Source organism: Tupaia chinensis, unplaced genomic scaffold, assembly GCF_000334495.1.
Source record: "Tupaia chinensis unplaced genomic scaffold, TupChi_1.0 Scaffold000197_1, whole genome shotgun sequence".
In the NCBI taxonomy this organism is placed as follows: domain Eukaryota; kingdom Metazoa; phylum Chordata; class Mammalia; order Scandentia; family Tupaiidae; genus Tupaia; species Tupaia belangeri.
Genome location: NW_006159672.1, coordinates 405,838 through 423,721, shown reverse-complemented (window position 1 = coordinate 423,721; position 17,884 = coordinate 405,838). Strand labels below are relative to the sequence as shown.

Below are 17,884 nucleotides of genomic sequence, written 5' to 3'. Positions count from 1 at the left end.
CTTGGCTTTCTCCCAGCCTCTCTGGAACTGTTTATGGCTCACCATAACATGCATATTCCAGATTGCAATCCCTTGCTATCTTGCTCTCTATGAACTCTTTGTTTTGGGGAGCTGGTTTCTCTTCTTTTTTTAAGTTGATTAACTGTGATATTCTCCACTAGACTATCAAGCCATGAGAGCAGGATCTGTTTGCTATGCTCTTCCATTGTACTGACAAGAAGTCAATTAGTAGCTATTGCTGGCTAGCTGTGGCAGTACAGCAGTAATACAACCCTGTGATGCTGAAGCCACGTGCAAAGGTCCCAGGTTCACATCCTAAGGTCCTCCTGTATATGTCAGGGAGGCACATGTGTGTGTCCATGATCCTGGCTGGTTGATATTAGAGATGGATCTTGATAATGAGGACCCTACTGGGGATGTCATGCTCTCTCTCTCAATAAATAAACAAATAATAAACAAATAAATAGATATTGAGAGTGAATTTACTACAAATGGACTCACCAGATTTGTTTGGAGCCTGGCTCCTCTTCCCAGTCATTATATATATTCAATAGAGGCTAGCAAATTACCTTTTCGTGGCTGTTTAACATGGAACTCAGGCGCTATAAAACCACCCACACCTCAGTAGCAGAAGGCTCCCTAGGCCACCTTGCTAACATTCTTGTTTTCACATGAGCTTCCTCACCCTCCACTTCCCACAGGCAAGATGCCACCCTATATCAGCCCAATATGGGTTTGTTCCAGGGTAGGATCAGTGAGAACAAAAATGTAACAAGACAACTCCAGTAAAGCAGTGCACAGAAGTTTATTACAAGGTAAACTCATATGCAGGAAAGGGTCAGCTGAATGGTGACCCCCCAAGGCACTTACAGCTTCAAACTCTGGCTCACTCTGCCATATTTTGTTCTCTACCTATGGCCATTAGCACACAACAAGCTGGGGCTTTTAAAAAGAATTCAAGGGTCTTCACCTGGGTTGGGAACATATTTGCTTAGAGCTCCCAGAATCAGTCTATTTTAACAATAGCCAGCTGGATTAGGGAGGGAATGCACATTGTTATCCTTGAGAGAGGAAAACTAGATGTCATCCTAAGTGGCCCCAGTATGGATGAAAGAAATGAAGGGCAACCAAAATAAGTCTTTAAGGAATAGGGCTGGGCCATCAGGTGGCATAGGGGTTGAAGCACTGGACTCCGACATGGCTGATTGCTGTTCAAGTCCCAGACCTCCCGGCTTGAAACTCACACTCGGCACCCAAAAACTCTGGAGGAGAAGGGATTGCAGCATGACCATCCCTTCTCCCAGTAGGGCGGTGATTTTTCACTTTTTGTCTCTCTGGCAAGTGCACACCTTATGGTAAAAAAATGTCTCTAAGAAAATAAACAGGAATAGTTAGCTATACCCATACAGGGCTTAAGGTTGACATGGTAAGATCCAATGCTGGGACAAAGGGACTGTGATCACCTGGTGAGGCCAGGACATGTGTCCAAAAGGGGTCCCCTAAAAGGGATGGGACTAAAACTCAATGACAGTGGGAAGACATTCCAAAAAAGAGGGCCAAGTCTCAGAGGCCTGTGTGACACTGTTTCCTGAGGTAGTCTACAGGTGGATCAGCACTGGGAGAGTCCAGAGGAACCCATGGGCCACTTTGTGAGGTCAGGCTTGAGGCAAGAAATCCAGAAGCAATGTCTTTGTTATTCAAAATAATCTCCCTTTGATCATAAGGTGACAGGGTTGAGCTGAATCACTAGAAAGAACTAGTGATTAGAAGGCTTCAGCCTCACCACCAAACACTATAGGGTCGGGTGGGGACATTCTGTAAATAGGTTAAGTTCTATAAGAACTCTTGAACAAGATTTGATGAGCCTTTGGGTTGCCTAAGATGAGAAGAGCTGGGAAAGAGAAGTGCCTACAGAGGACATTCCAGTACCTGTCCTATGCATCTCTTCCACTTCACTGCTCGTGAGATGTACCCATTATAACAAAACCTTAAGCAGTAAAGTGTTTCCCTAAGTTCTGTAAGTCATGCTAGCAAATTATTAAACCTAAAGTGGGGGCTGTAGGAATCTTAATTAATAATTGGCCAATTAAGATATGCTTCAACTTGTGACTGGCATTCGAAGTGAGAGCAGTCTTGAGGCTGAGCTCATTAACTCATGGGCTTCAACATTAACACTAGGTAGACAGTTCCAGATTTTAACTGAATCATAGGACACCCAGCTGGTGTTAAGAGAATTGGTTGGTGTGGAAGGAATACTCATGCATCTGGTCATAAAGGTGTTCTGTATAGATTGTAGAAAAAGTTGTATGTGTTTTTCGAGAGTCATTTAGTGGAACTTTGTGACAAGTGGAAGATAACATTCTCTCTCTTGGCAGGTCCAAAGTCCTTATCCTCTTCTGTCTTACTGTACAGACGCTAAGCAAGTTTTCTGCCTCTGTTCCTGATACTGAGACTTGAGTGCATGTCAGTCAGCAGTACACTGGGCAGAACAGCATCTCATTGCAACAGAACCACAGACCCTTTCCTCATGGATTGCTTCTACTGTGAGAGAGTTTTCAATGAGAAATATCCATTCTTTCTCTTTTTGGGATTAGTCTTTCTGCCTGTGCTCTATACTCTTACTGTCCTGGGGTCAAAGGAACAGTCTGAGAGGCTGTAAAAGTAGCAGCTCTATGACACTCGATTTCGATGTTGATAATAATTGCCATTTTGTTTGAGAATAACTTTCCCAACCAAAAAGAACTAAATTTTGGGCCAACTGCCGGCATGGTGTTTAAGGTGGCTGGATCCCACATGGGTAATTAAGCAATTCCAGTCCCAGGCCTGGGGGCTTGAAAAACACGCTGAGGGCCTGAGTATGTATGCCCAAAATCTCATGGGGAAAAAAGGAGGAGAGAGGGTTGCACATGGCTATCCCTCTAGGAGGCATTTTCTCACTTTCCCTCTCTTTCTTTCTGTGTGTCTCTCTGATGAGTGCACATGTCTTATAGCATAACTTAAAAAATTTTTAAAAAAGGGCTAAATTTGAGAATTTGAAGTAGCTCTGTTATAAGTAAGAAGTCTCAAGAAAAAGGCTTGGGCTATTTTCATATTGGAATACTAATTAATTTCCAATTATTTCATACAAAATAATTGTATGAAATTTTATTTACTGCTGGCTATTATTTTTGATATTTGTTACAGTGGAAAAACAGTCAAATACTCTAAATGTATAATTAATGGATGGGGACACATTTTACAAAGGTTCTGACAGATTAACAACAATAAAGAAAGGTTTACATTCTAGCAGTATGAATGTGTGATATCCAAATCACAAATGCCATTTACAATGAAAATCAAATTGTCTGCAAATAATTGATTTTCTGAACTGCTGTGTCTAAGCGGGGAAAAAATCCTTAAGAAATTAGGGCCACAGCATTTAGTGAATATCCCATCTTCTGCTCTGAGCAAGGAGAAAGGGTACACATTTGGAATACAGTAAATTACAGTAATTTTTAAATACTACTTTGTATAATCACTTTTCTGTATCAACCACACACACACATCACTTAACAGTTCAAATGAAATGTTTTTAACAGCTTAAATGCATGAATTTTGATCCTGTGATTTTTCTGATAAAGGTCAAATTAGTCATTGGAGTCCTTACTTTTCAGAATGGGTAATTCTCATTCTGAAAACTTTATATTCAGCCTGGAATGTAATCTATGAAATTGTTAATATAGTTTTAAATTATTACAATTATTCTTTCCACTGACCAGAACAGGCTTAAGTATATATTTAAGATTCAATTATAGCATTAAATTCTACAAATATAAAATCTGATTTCACTGTTACATGATTTCTTAAAAAATCAGCATATAAATATGAAATATATATTACATATTTCCTTCTGAAAACTGCTCAATAATATTCAGATAAATCCCAAACACACGGACACATAAACATATACACATACATGTAACACATTCTTGCTCTCTGATGTTTATTTTAGGAAAAACAGGTACAGATCCATTTTTGTTCTTAGGAAGTTCAAAATATGTATTTATATGTATATTGTGGTGACAATAAGAAAATCTTATGTTTGAAATAAACTTTAAAAAAAAAACAAAATTTGGCATCAGCAGTAGTATAGTGGTTAAGGCACTGGACTCCCACATGGCTGACCACGGTTCAGATTCCAGACCTGGCAGCTTGAAAATCACACTGGGCACAGGTGAATGTATGCCCAGAATTCCACGAAGAGAATGGAGGTGAAAGGATTGTGGTGTGGCCATCCCCTCTGGGGAGATGAATTCTCACTTATTCTCTCAGTGTCTTTCTAGCAAGCACACACACTGTATGGAAAAAAAAAACAAAAACTAAAATAATTTTATTTTTTAAAGAGGTTTTTGGTATAGGGTACATGTGCTCACCAGAGAGACAGAAAGAGAGAAATCGCCCCCTGGGGAGATGGCCACGCCATAATCCCTTCTCCTCCATTCTTTTCTTAGGAGTTTGGGCATGCTTGCACGAGTGCTTGACATTGAGTTTTTAATTTTCCAGTTGCCAGGTCTGAGACTTGAACTGTGGTTGACTATGTGAGAATCCAGCAATATAACCATTACTCCATCTGCTGGTCCCAACCTAAAATAATTTTTAAAAATCATAAATTTCATTCTTTTCCCCATCCCTTAAGAAGATAAATGCCAAGTATGACAAACCTCGTTCTGTAAACATAGTTGGCTATAACTCTATAGGAATTTATGGGTATTCTATAAGAACCTATGGGTTCTTAGAAATGGAGATCCAAGAGTTGAAGTGAACATTTAATCAGGAGCTCTGCCAACAAGTTTGGTTGCAGCTTTGCAGTGGATATTTATCATATGGCTATGTAATTTCAGGTCATTAGGCAGGTAGCTCCTAAGTGATAAATTCCCCTCTATTATACTTTTCCTAATTAAGTGGTATCATAGTTTTACTGAGGATGACTAGAGAATTATTTGGAGAAATAGTGATGAGCTTCTATGATTAGAGAGCTAATTAATAACAAAGTACAACTTAAGGCCGAAAAGTCTCTCTGGCTTCTGCTATTGAAAAGTCAATCAGTAAGTGCACAGAAATCAGTGGTAGACTTTCCATGAGTATCATCCCAAATTTTCAATTATGTCAAAGCACAGGAGAGAAAAGTGAAACCGGGAAGAGAAAAGCTTTCTCTGGTCTTAGGCCCATGAGTCCTTCTCTAGTTCAGGGTTAGAAGCATGTTTGAAAGTCAGGACTTCTGACTTAATACACACAGTCTTCAGGCCCAGCTGTAGTGACACACGGATAGCATTACCACTTGAGAAACTGGAAGATTCATGGGAGGTGCTGGTTTTGTTCCCATGCCAACCTGAACATGCAGGGCGTGGTTGCAAGCATCCATCATCCTAGTTAATTGGGAGGCCGGGGCAGTAGGAGTGCAACACTGTAAGATTCGGTCAAAAACACCTATCTCTGTTGGTCCCCACCTCTCCTCAAAAAATAAAAAAAAGTTTCAATTAGACCTTCCCGGGTGACTTCAGAAACAGTCGCAAGTGCTCATGCAAAATCCATTTAAAATGTTAATACTGACATTAGTATTTTTCCTAAGATGCTGGCCCTAAAACATGGTTATGTGAAAAACATGAAAAGTATACTCACCACCACATCAGTCCTCATTTTTCCAAAAGTCTTGATCAAGTGGGCATAATGGTAATCTTCCATTTGTCGTAAAATAGCTGTCATGCAAGCCACAAAGTTTCCCTGTAAATGAATCAAAAGACAGAATCAGATAGGGAGAGAAAAAACACTAGAGGAAAAGTTGATGCCAAGCAAGAGTGCAGCTTTCAAAACTGTCAGGGAAAAGCAATGGGGCATGGGTGGGCAACCCTAAGAATTGCTACTCCTTGCTCACGCAGACCGGCGTAAGTTATCGGTCACTTTCAACCTTGGGATTTTTTTGGAGAAGGGGGATCTCTCTCTCATTTTCCCTCACTGCATTAAATGCTTCTGGACACAGTTATCCAGAATAGAAAAACACATTTTCAATACTTTTGTATTAAATATGCAAAAATTAAAGACAGGATTGAAATTATGGTCACTTTTCTTCTTTATTTTCTTGGAAACTTGCTGGTCTTATTTACAGGCAAAATGTGTGTGCAGTCCCCTCTCTTGGGCCATGGCAAAGAGAGGCTTTTTATTTCTCAAAATCTGCCTGTATCCCCCTTGGCCAATTTAGAGGCAATCACCACTGACTCCACAATGAGTTATGGCCCAATTCTCCTTCTGGAGAAGAATGGGAGGAGGAATGCAGTCTCATCAGAATGTCAAGTGGGAGAGATGGGAATTTCTCATACCAGACAGAGCTAGGTGGAAAGAAAAAGAAAAAGAAAAAGAAAAAAAAGAAACCAACAAGTAATGTCAAGTAATGTCAAGACATGGAGTTGGCCAGTGTATGTGTAGGTGTGGGTGTGTGTGTGTGTGTGTGTGTGTGTGCACACGTGCACGCACACAAGTGCCTGGAAGGGCATTTGCTTTGGTTGGTGCTTCTGTTGCCATAAACCACAATTTCTCACTTCTAGGGTTTGTGGGTAACAACATTGTAAAGCCTTTGTTGCTTTTAAGTATCTTCCCCTAAATTAATGACATTTTAAGAAACCTAGGACATACATTTTCTCCCACTAAGCCAGTGCAAGTCTGGTAAAATTATAGGATAAGACATACTTTAAGACATGTCCCTATTTTTCTTTTATTAAATGAGTTCCCAAATTGCATTATTTTACTAACTCTACTTTTATAAGCTATATATTTGAATGTTTAAATGTCTTTTATATCAATTTGGAATATGTGCTCCACAGTGAAATGTTAAAGTCCAATATTTTCTCCAATCCGATTTATATCTATAGTATACATACATGCTTCCAAATGAGTTCTCAAAGGAAGCATTACACAAATTGAACAAATACAATAATGATGATATGGTATCTTCCATTTGCCCAGAAATGTAAATTATTTGTGAATGATGATAATTGCTGAGATTTAGATTCCAAGTTGGTGTTCAGAGAAAGAGCCAAACAGTGCTTGTTCTCTACTGGAGAAATGACTAGTAAAATGGCAAAATGTGTATTTATGAAGATGATTTTTAGAAATATGTAAATATTTGACATACCATTGAGTTCAAGAAAATTGGCCTTTGTATCTTGTCAACTCTTTCTAGATGCCATCATTTGGATAACTGTCTTAATAATATTACATGCTGACCAACCAGGCACTATGCTGAGGCCAGTAGAGTCATGGCCTCGCTCTGTCACAGGAAAGATTTTCTTCTTGACCCTTTTTATAGGCAGTGAAATTGAGTCTCAGAGGTTTTACTCTCTGAGGGAGTAAATGGCCAAGCTGGATGTGAAACCAGCACTATATGGCTACACAGCCTTGGTGGCCAGCCTCATTTCTTTTTATGTTATCAAAATGCACATTTTAATCCTTTCTCTGAAAAATCTGAGACCACTGCTGATGACCAATACAGAAGAGATTCACTTTTTCCCACTCCTGCAGTTGACAGAAAAAGTTGGAAGAAGATAAGGAAGGAGAAAGGCTTCCAGAGCATTATGCCCCAAATTCTACCCTGGTGCAGCCCTTTGACACCTGTCTCCTCTCTGCTGAAAGAGGGGCTTTTCCAGCATGAGAAGAGGCCTGTATTGGCCTACTAGTGCCTAACAAGTGCACAAATTAGTGTTCTGCAAATGAAAACAGTGAAACAATGGAGATCACTGAAGTCATCGGACCAGCAGATGGCAGAGTGGTTATGTCACTGGAATCCCACATAGTCAACCGCGGTTCTGTTGGAGTCCCAGTGGCTTAAAACTCACACCGGGTGCGTGTGCATGCCTGCCCCAAATCCTGAGAGGTGACTGGAGGAGAAGAGATTGCAGCATGGCCATCCTCCCTGAAGGGGAATTTCTCTCTTTCTGTCTCTCCGTCTCTCTCTGGGTTGCACATGCACCCTGCAAAAATCTCTCTCACAATGAAAAAAAAAAAAAAAGAAAAAGAATCACTGAAATCATAAAACCAGCTATTTATAAATAAAAGCAATACATCAATGTGCTTAACTTAACATATCAAGCTGTAAGTAGAAAAAAAAGGAAGACCTTTGAGGGATCTTGAGAATGCTGAGGGCATGAGCACAGAATAATAACAAAGAACAAACAATGCATCTAGAGTCAGGTCAAATACTCGAAGAGGTGATGTGGCCATACTTGACTGAGAAAACTGATTGTCATGCCATGATGAAAAGTTCATACAAGACAAAGAATAAGGAAACTTACATGATTCAGAAACTGAAAAACTAAAGAGAACATATCAATTTCCACAGGCATGTCCTGGGAATACACAAATGATCAGACATGAAGTCTCCTCTCTGAATGAGAATGCCCCAGAGAAGGCCACCCAATGGTAACTAAATAGACTAAGCTTGGGAAGGCTAGAAAAACAGGCCACCAAGATGAGTTAGAGGAGGTGCTGCCCCACATTGCACATGCCCTCTTTACTTAGCCTAAGCGAAAGCTCCAGAAGTAAATTGTGTGGTTCAGAAGTCTTTCCTTTCTTACAAAACAAGTCTTGCTATTTCAGCTTTCCAAGTAGAGGCATAAGACTCCATTGTAACATGTCTGTTAACATGCACAGAAACACTTTGCCTTTGAGAATAGAGCCTCATCCTTGGGGGTCAGTATTTTTATGGGAGAAGTACTTCCGACACCCTGAAGCTTTACTGCTCACATGAACAAAACAAAACCCTATATAGTGTATTTGTGGGCTTATAAGGGTGGGCAAAGTGGGTATTTATAGAAGCTGTATTTGAAACCAGTTATACACTAGCAACAAAAATGAAGAGTGGTGAAAAGAAAACTTTCGTCCTGCAGGCTAGGAAGAAAATTACTATTCTATACCTTAATTGATTTATTTTAAGTGCGCTTGGGAGTCATCTGAAGATTTTATTTCTAAAGATGTATAGGTTGGCGGGTAGGGTGATGGTAAGCCACTGTGCAGAACTCAACCATAAACCTGAGCCTGGGGACTGGGCTCCAGCCCCAGCAGCTGACTAAAAAAAGTAAATAAATAGAAGGAAGATAAATCTTTCATGACTTCAAAGCAATGCAAAATAGGGACAGATAAGTCAGGATACACCTACAGAAAATTTGAAAACCAGGACATTGAATGCGTAATAAACAAAAAATGTGAACCTCATTAGTAATCAAAGATGAAAATGATATATCATTATTTGCTTGCCAAAATAGCAAAGAAGCATTTAAGTGATGATAATGTTAGCAAGGGTGCAGGGAATGAGGACTCTCATACACTGTTGGTGGGAGCATAAATTGCTATAACCTTTTTAAAAAGCGATTTGGTGATAGGTTTGAAACGTCTTGGAAAAAACAATCTCATCTCCTTGGTAATTCTGCTTCTAACAATCTACCTAAGGAAGTAATTCAAAATAGGGAACTTACATCCCAAAACGTTCACTGCATCACTGAAAATATCTAAATCTTCAAAAGTACAATACTGTGTAAATAATATAATATTTTGTAGGGCTACTATACAAAATACTGGATCCACCATTCAGTTAGAATTTCAAATAAACAAAAATAAGTAAATATGTCCCTAATATTGCATTGAAAATATCACATGGGATATACATGTGATATACTAGAAAAAGTTATCTATTGTTTACTTTAAGTTCAAATTGAAGTGGAAGTCTTCTATTTTTATTTGCTAAAATAAGCAATCATACGATAGTGTGGACAAAATTCTGACTGCTTTTTCCTGTTTCTCCAAAGTCCTTTCTGAGGGCCTGGAGAAATCATGCCCACAGATGTCCACAGACCATTTTGGCCCATTAGTAACAGGATACTTCCTACCTCCAGCTCTTGGCATAGTACTGGAGTACCTTTGTGATGTATATTAAGCCTCCTTATCACTGTTAAAGTACATTCCTTTCTAATCTCAGCAACTTTCCTTTTCCAATTACCACCAGAAAAGCTGTAAAACCCACCTACAACCTACAAGTCCCCCTCCCCCCACACACACACTTCCACATATCCTGCCTTTTGGGGCCATACCAATGGGAAAACTTTTCACTAAATTCCAAACTCTTTTCTCTCACTCTCACAGTCAAATAAAAGGAACCCCTGTACCTGATAACCCTGAGAGAAAGGCATGTTTTGCCTCCTCTCCAGGCTAGGTCACTCATATTTTGTTTGGAAATAAACCACATTAATTATTAATTTTTTTAGAGTTGGTTATTTTCCACTGACAATAGTGTTATGAAATATTGTACAACCATTAAATCATTAAACATTAACCATGTAAATATTAAATATTTTCATAACATGAGAAAATATTTGAAGAATAATACTGGGCATAATTGTAGAGACACATTTAGCAATATAAAAAATATATGGCACAGGGAAAGAAATAACTAGGAAAAAAACACAACAGATAGTCATCAAGGGAGGGAGAATGAGCCCAGATTATTTTCAGAAACAGAAAATTGATTAATTTATGAACAGATGGTTCTGAAAGAAAAAGATCTCATCTGGCAGGAAGTACCAACTCTTTCTGCCCTTGGGTCCTGCGTTATCTACCCTTTTTATCCTCAAGAATCTTTCTCAAAGGGCTCCCCCTGTTGGTGTGGACTTGACTTTGCCTTGCACAAGTCCTCAAGCCCTGGACTGAACTTGCCCAGCATTCAGCAGTCCCCCTAAGTCTACCACTAGTCCCCTGGTTTGAAATCCCATTAGGGCCCTCAGAGTACTAAGCAGGTGGACAAGTAGAATAGAGGGCAGGTAGAACCGACAGTAGGTAGAATGGAGCACCAATGATAAAGCAGGGGACATTTTCAGAAAGGCAAGTTGAAAATGAGATGTTGCTGCAGGATACAGAAACAAAAGTTGAAAAGAAAAAAAAGGCAAAAGTGAGAATGGAAACTCAGGATGAGACATACCTTATAATTGAGGGTCTTGTTATCTTTAAGGTGTGAGTAAATGAATTAGAAGGAAAAATTCCAAGAATTTTTAATTCATAGTGTCTTAATTCATAGTCTTATAGGGCTGTGCAGGTGTAACAAAAAACAGACTTAACCATGTGACTTGAATGGTAGGGTATGAAATTGTTCTTGGTAATTGTGTGGACAAGGCAAAAGCAGTTTCACTTGACTCTGGAGCTTACAGAGAGCATATATTATGGCACAGGCAGAAACTGTTAGAACTCTTCTAAATTCTCTTAATTCCAAAAGGTTTTTTGGCCATTCAAAACGCCATAAGCTGGAGGCACAACAGAGACCCAGGAGCACTGACTGTAGAGGGTGCTAAAGGGTTTGAATAAAAGGGAAATAACAATGATTGAATTCAGGGTTACATTAAATGATTTCCAGTGGGGTCTTGTTAAAAATGTGTTCCTGTTTTCACTATGGCAGAAGTTTGAAGGAGAATTCTCATTTAGATGTTTATACTTCAAATACATTGACGAAAATAAACTATCTCAAAAATCATCATTAAAAATTGGAGAAAACTATCTATCCAGTGACATGCATTTCTACTAAAAAAAACAATGAGGAAAAACATTGAAAAGGTAGGAAGATGTATGACTTGGTGAATTTTGAGTGACTTTCATTTGGGGGGAGCATGCAAGCCAAAGAATTAATACTTTAAAGCAATATTATGAGGAATAGAATAAAGAAAAAGTAACATAATTGAAAGTTGAGTCTTTCATTTAAGAGAAAAAATAAAAAGAAATAGACTTCCAGAAAGAATTCTTAAATATTTAAAATATATTAGCAGAAATAAACATTATAATAGAAGTGTGGGGAGATAAAAATGATGAAATCCTTTGGAAACTATAACAAAATGACAAAGACAAAGAGAGGGAGAATAAGAAAATAAAGAATCTATTTGAGGGATTCAATATCTAATAGACAGGAGTTCAAATAAGAAAAAAAAAGATACAAAAACTTCAGTAACAAAAAACACTGAAAATGGAGAGACAAAAGGTATTGTTACAAAATGACAGAAGATTCACTATAAAAACTATTAGTTACTAAATAAATTCAGCAAGTTACAGGGTATAGGATTAAAACGCAAAAATCAAGTGTCTTTCTATAACCAAGCAATAGCAATTCAAAAATAAAACAATAATTCCACTTACTAAATCATCAAAATGAATAAAATATAAGAAATATTTAAGAAAAATAAGTGAAAGACACTGAATGTTGTTAAATTGAAAATATTGTTAAAAAGTGAAAGAAGACTTAAATAAAAGGAAAAATATCTCATGTTCCTGGGTTATAAGACATTACATTGTTATTGTTAGATGTCACTCCAAAAATTGATCCACACACTCAAGGCAATCCCTATCAAAATTCCAGCTGATGAGGTAGAGAAGCAATAAAACACAACAATCCAACAGTCTGACTCCTATGACCAGGGAGACCTTCCTGAACACACAGGGCACATGCAGGCCAATGTCTGAGAACTGGCTGGCTGGATCAGTTTGGATCAAGGCATCAAGATCCTCTTGAGGGTGCTGTCTCTGACTCTCTCTCTCTCTCTGTCTTTCTAGCTCTTAAAAGACAGGGGCCTGCAGGTGGTGTGGTGGTGAAGAGCACTGGACTCCCACATGGCCCACCATGGTTCAGGTCCCAAACCTGGCGGCTTGCTTTCTCACTTCTCTCTCTGTCCCTTTCTGATCAAGATAAAATAAATATATAAAACAAATAAAGTTCAATAAAATAATTCTTTCAAAAAAGGGAAGAAATATAATTTTTTAAAAAATTCTAGCTGACTTCTCTCTTGGAATTGATAAGTGATCACAGAAGACCACACATTGCATGACTGCATTTATAGGAACTGTCCAAAATAAGCAAAGCTATAAAGGCAAAAAATAAATTAGTTATGGTGAACAGCTAGAGGTTTAGGGAGAAATGGGAAGTGATGACTGATGGGGATAAGTATCTTTTAGGATGGATCAAAATGCTCTAAAATTGATGTGGCAATAGTTAAGCACCTCTGTGAGTTAAGCCCATCAAACTTTACACATTAAGTAGATAAATTCAATGCTATATAAATTACATCTCAAAAAAATTGAACTTTTTATAGATAAAATTTAGTTAATTAAATGATATAAGATCATTTATCTAAAAGGGTACACATACCCAGAATAAAAGGGCCCATGAGAGCTAGCACTGAGAGACTTGTGAAATTTTAAAGTACCAGGGATAAAACAATGATTCTAAAACACTTGGGATAGAAGAAAAAAGAAGTGTTAAAAAGAGTTGCCGCTTGTAGACTGGGAATAGAGACTGGGCACAGAGAGGGCTGATTTTTCAAGATAAGTCAAAATATTTGCTCTTGTAAGCCATGTATAAATTACTCAGATTTAAAATGATAATAATAGGCGGGGCTAGTTGGCAGCAAGATGGCTGAGATTTTTGGATCCCACAAGGCAAATTTTGTAGTTCAAGTCCTGAACCCGTGCCAGGTATGTGTGTATGCGTGCACAAAATCCTGAGAGGAAAATTAAGGAGAGGGTACTGCAATATGGCTGTTTCCCTTGGGGGTGCTTTCTCTCTCTCTCTCTCTCTCTTGCTAGTGTGCATGCCCTATCACAAACTGAAAAAAAAAAGGTAAAATAAAATAATAACGATGAACTTGGAAAATCCTTCCAAATTCTATAATCCTTATAATGTTGTTTTCTCATTTTATATTTGTTAAAATAAAAGTAAGACAGCTTTTGCCCTTTGCTCTGGTTTCCTTACTTACATATTTTCATATCACATGGGATTTCTTTAGCGCTACCTTAAAAGTCTTTTAGGATTGCACGGGGAGGAAGGGAGTATAAGGGAAAAAATAATAATCAAAGATGCACAAAGAACAATGTTAGGAAGACAGAGTAGATAGGTGCTGTGCTACATACCTAAAAAGACACAAGAATTATAGTTGTGCTGTACGAAAGTATTTCATGTTCTTTTAATTAAAATACAAAAAAGATGGAATCCAGTGCTATTGTTAAAACTGAAGTTCATGGAAAACTGAGAGTATACTCCCATCACCTGCCTTACTGCACCTTCCCCAGATATACAACTCATGGTAAAAATAAGGATGTGTTTCATTCTTTTTTAATCTAGAAACAAACTCAGCTCCATGATGCCTTTATTCAATGCATGATTAGTTTTTACTGATTTAGTTTCCAAAAGACTGTGATTTCCTTGTTGTAAAAGGACTGTAGGATGAGGAATGTTTGTAAAAAGAAACTACACAGAACTGAAAATAGTACAGTTGATAACGTACATTAATGTCATCTATTAGCCATTTTTAATTATAAGCAACAAAATTAAACCTGCATTTTGAATTTAAATTGAGTACTTGGTTGAGTTCATAGAGTACTGGAATCATGTATCATTCCACAAGCTATAAGGAAAGAAATCTAATTTTAAAAACAAAATCAATTTCAATTTTACAGAGGCAGTAATTGTAGAAAGATGTTTATGGAACAAATACACCGAAAGGGAATATTTAGATCTTAAGTTACCCATAACAATTATTTGCTACTTATTCAATGTAATTATTTAAGCACATATTCCCATATGTTATGAAGAAAAAAAATAAATTATAATCAAATTTAACATATAAGTTTATACTTTATAGAATAATGAGACACATTTTATATGCAACTTCTAAATATAATTCATTTGATGCTAATGCAAGATAGATAGTAAAGCAGCAAATTTTATATTTTATTTTTATAAACTCAATAAATCAGATAATATTAAAGTTTTAAGGAGTTTAGGATTTTCCAAGTCTTACTGCATGATATACAATATCCGTAAGCACACTGTAATAGAAACAAGAGAAATTCAGTCTTTAATAAACTCTTAGGATAGAAAGGGAAGATCGATTTGTCCACACATTTTTTTTAATTGACTTCTGTCCATAAAAGATACTATTACTAGCATCGTTATAAAGTCTAGGTAAAATGGACTGTCTCTACATGAATCACAAAAGGTTACTATTCTTGGGACCAGCAGTTGTAACGGCTATGTCACTGGACTCCCATGTAGTCAACCATGGTTCGAGTCCTGGACCCGGTGGCTTAAATTGACACCAGACGTGTGTGCATGCGTGCCCAAGATCCCAAGAGGAGAATGGAGGAGAAGGGACTGTGGCAAGGCCATCCTAACTGGGAGGTGATTTCTCGTTTTTTGTCTATCTCGTTTATCTGGTGAGCACACGTGCCCTATAGCAAAAACCTCTCCAAAAAAAAAGAAAAAAAGAAAAAGGATACTATCCTCAATGTTATTCATGGTTGAATGAGGTAGTGAGAAGGAATTGTATAATATATTGAATGCTTAAAAAAATAATGAATCCTAAGGAGGATAAAATATATTTTGAAATATGAGATTATTGTATAACGGAAACATAATCTCAGCTATAAGCTATTTCTTACAAAATATTTATACATAATTATAAAGATATTATTGCTATTAATTACAAAATATTTAGACATAATTATATACATATTATTAAACACCACACATCATAGTAGATTACCGTAGTTTGTTTCCTAACAACTATTTAAAGCCACCACAAATATTTTTGGCATTAAATGCCTTATTGCTTATTTTCTTCTTCTTTTTTTTTTTGGAAAGGTTTTTGCTATAGGGCGTGTGCGCCTGCCAGAAAGACAGAGAGAGACATAGAGACAGAAAGCGAGAAATCACTCCCCAGGGGGAATGGCCAGGCTGCAATCCCTTCTCCTCTATTCTCCTCTCAGGATCTTGGGCACGCACGTACACACGCCCAGTGTGAGTTTTAAGCCACCGGGTCCAGGCCTCAAACCTCAGTCCACTACATGGGAGTTCAGCGACATAGCCATTATGCTAACTGTTGGTCCTATTATTACTTATTTTCAAATTCACCTGATAGGTTAATGTGATCAATCTGTTGGTACCCCCAAAAATTCTATAAGAATAAACTACCTATTTAACAGTTGTGTAAAGAAAAATACACAAAGCAGGAAGCATTTCCAATTGGGGCTTCTCCTATCCACTGTCTCACCTTTATAACAGTCCTGAGAAGACTGAAATTTACTGAGATTCTGTGATAATGGATAAAAAATAAAAAAAATAAAAAAAAAAAAAAGAACTAACTCTGAGGGTAGGGCTGGCCTTTCGCCCAGTGTATAAGGAAGGGTAGACTGGACATAGACAACCAGGATTCAAATTCTGGCTCTGGCAGTTTGAGAAACATACTGGGCACATATGTGTGATGTTCAAGGTCCTGATAGAAGGAGAAATGAAGAAGGAATTGCAGCATGACCATACCTTCCTGGGGGGAGCTTTCTCTCCCTCTCTTTCTGTTTCTCTCTGCTCAATGCACATGCTACCTGATAATGAAATGAAAAAAGAAGAGAAAAGGGAGAAGAGAAGCCACGAGAGAGAGAGAGAAAGAGAGAGAGAGAGAGAGAAAATAAACAAATAAAGAAAAGAAAAGGGAAAAAGTACAGGAAACGCAGGGGGTAAGGCTCAAATAATAAGTGCAATAATCAACAAAGAAAAGAGAAAAGTGTGCAGTGTGTTGAAAGCATTGAGCTCCTTGGGAGTAGATAATCACCACTTAGGAAAACAACAAAGAGAGCATGAGTCATGACTGTCTTCAACCCTAGCAGGACCATGTTAAAAGGACACATGAGGTGGCTAGAGGAGGTTCCTGTGGCTATATATGGACTGAGACAATCTGAGTATCAAAATGGATGAGAGGAAAGGAATTAACACATTGAGTGAGCAAAAACACCAAGTGTCCCTACAGCTACACCTAACAGGGCAGGATGGCTGCGAGGGAAAGCTATTCCCCACCGAAGACTGCAAGCTAATCAAAGAAGAAAAAAGGAGACTTGGAAAACACCAGCATTTTAAAACTCCAATAGAAATGGTTGATTCAGTCAATGGGCACTGAAACTGTAGGTGAAAGGTCTTTGGACAACCACTCATATGAAAATACTGCCTGACGGAGTCTTCTTAATTACAGTCAAGCCCACTGGTGTGGTGGAATGCTTAAGCACACTTTAGCTTGTAGCTTGTATTTTTTGTCAAAAATGTTCAATGATGAGGAAATGAACAGATCCAGAACATGAAACATTTTAACTGGCTTGTATTCTTGAAAAACAAAAGTGAATTGAGGGCAGGGCAGTAGCACAGTGGGCCCTTTTGGAATGGCTACATGTTCTTATAAAGAGGTTTTTGCCCCTCCCCACAGGATTGGCTGAAACAGGCTGGATAACAGTGTGAAGACCCCGTTGGAGGTACTCTCTCTCTCTTTCTCATGGAAGAAATAAATTTACATATGGATTAGAAATTATATTGTGGAATCATTAATTTTTGTAGATGTCATAATATTATGCAGCAAAATTATTCTTAGGAAATAATATGGAGGTCAGCAGGTGGTATGGTGGTTAAGGCACTGGACTGCCACATGGCCAACCATGGTTCAAATCTTAGACCTGGTGGCTTCCTTTCTCACTTTCCCTCACTTTCTCTCAATCTCTGTTTCTCTCTGGTGAGTGCACAAGCCCTATAGCTAATTAAAATAATAATAATATTAAATTAAATAATTCTTAAAAAAAAAAAGAAATATATGAAACAATATGGGATGTTGTGTCATGGTATCTGTGACCAACGTTTTGGTTTGGCTAAAAAAGCAGTTTACAAATACATCCTCCAAAACATCTAAGGGGCCAGCAGTTAGCGTAATGGAGTCCCTGGACTCTCATGTAGTCAACTGCGGTTCACATCTTGGACCCGGTGGCTTAAAACTCACGCCGGGGGCCTGCGTGCCCCAAA

The 17,884-nt window shown here is 38.0% G+C and overlaps 1 protein-coding gene across 1 annotated transcript in view; it reads right to left on the bottom strand.

The window, feature by feature from the left end:
- DOCK1 (dedicator of cytokinesis 1) overlaps window positions 1-17,884 on the bottom strand; it is a 597,377-nt gene that overhangs the window by 237,892 nt on the left and 341,601 nt on the right. Inside the window, exon 37 of the mRNA XM_014587219.2 lies at window positions 5,659-5,760. Within this exon, the coding sequence (XP_014442705.1) occupies window positions 5,659-5,760 (102 nt within the window). The remainder of the gene's footprint in view (window positions 1-5,658; window positions 5,761-17,884) is intronic.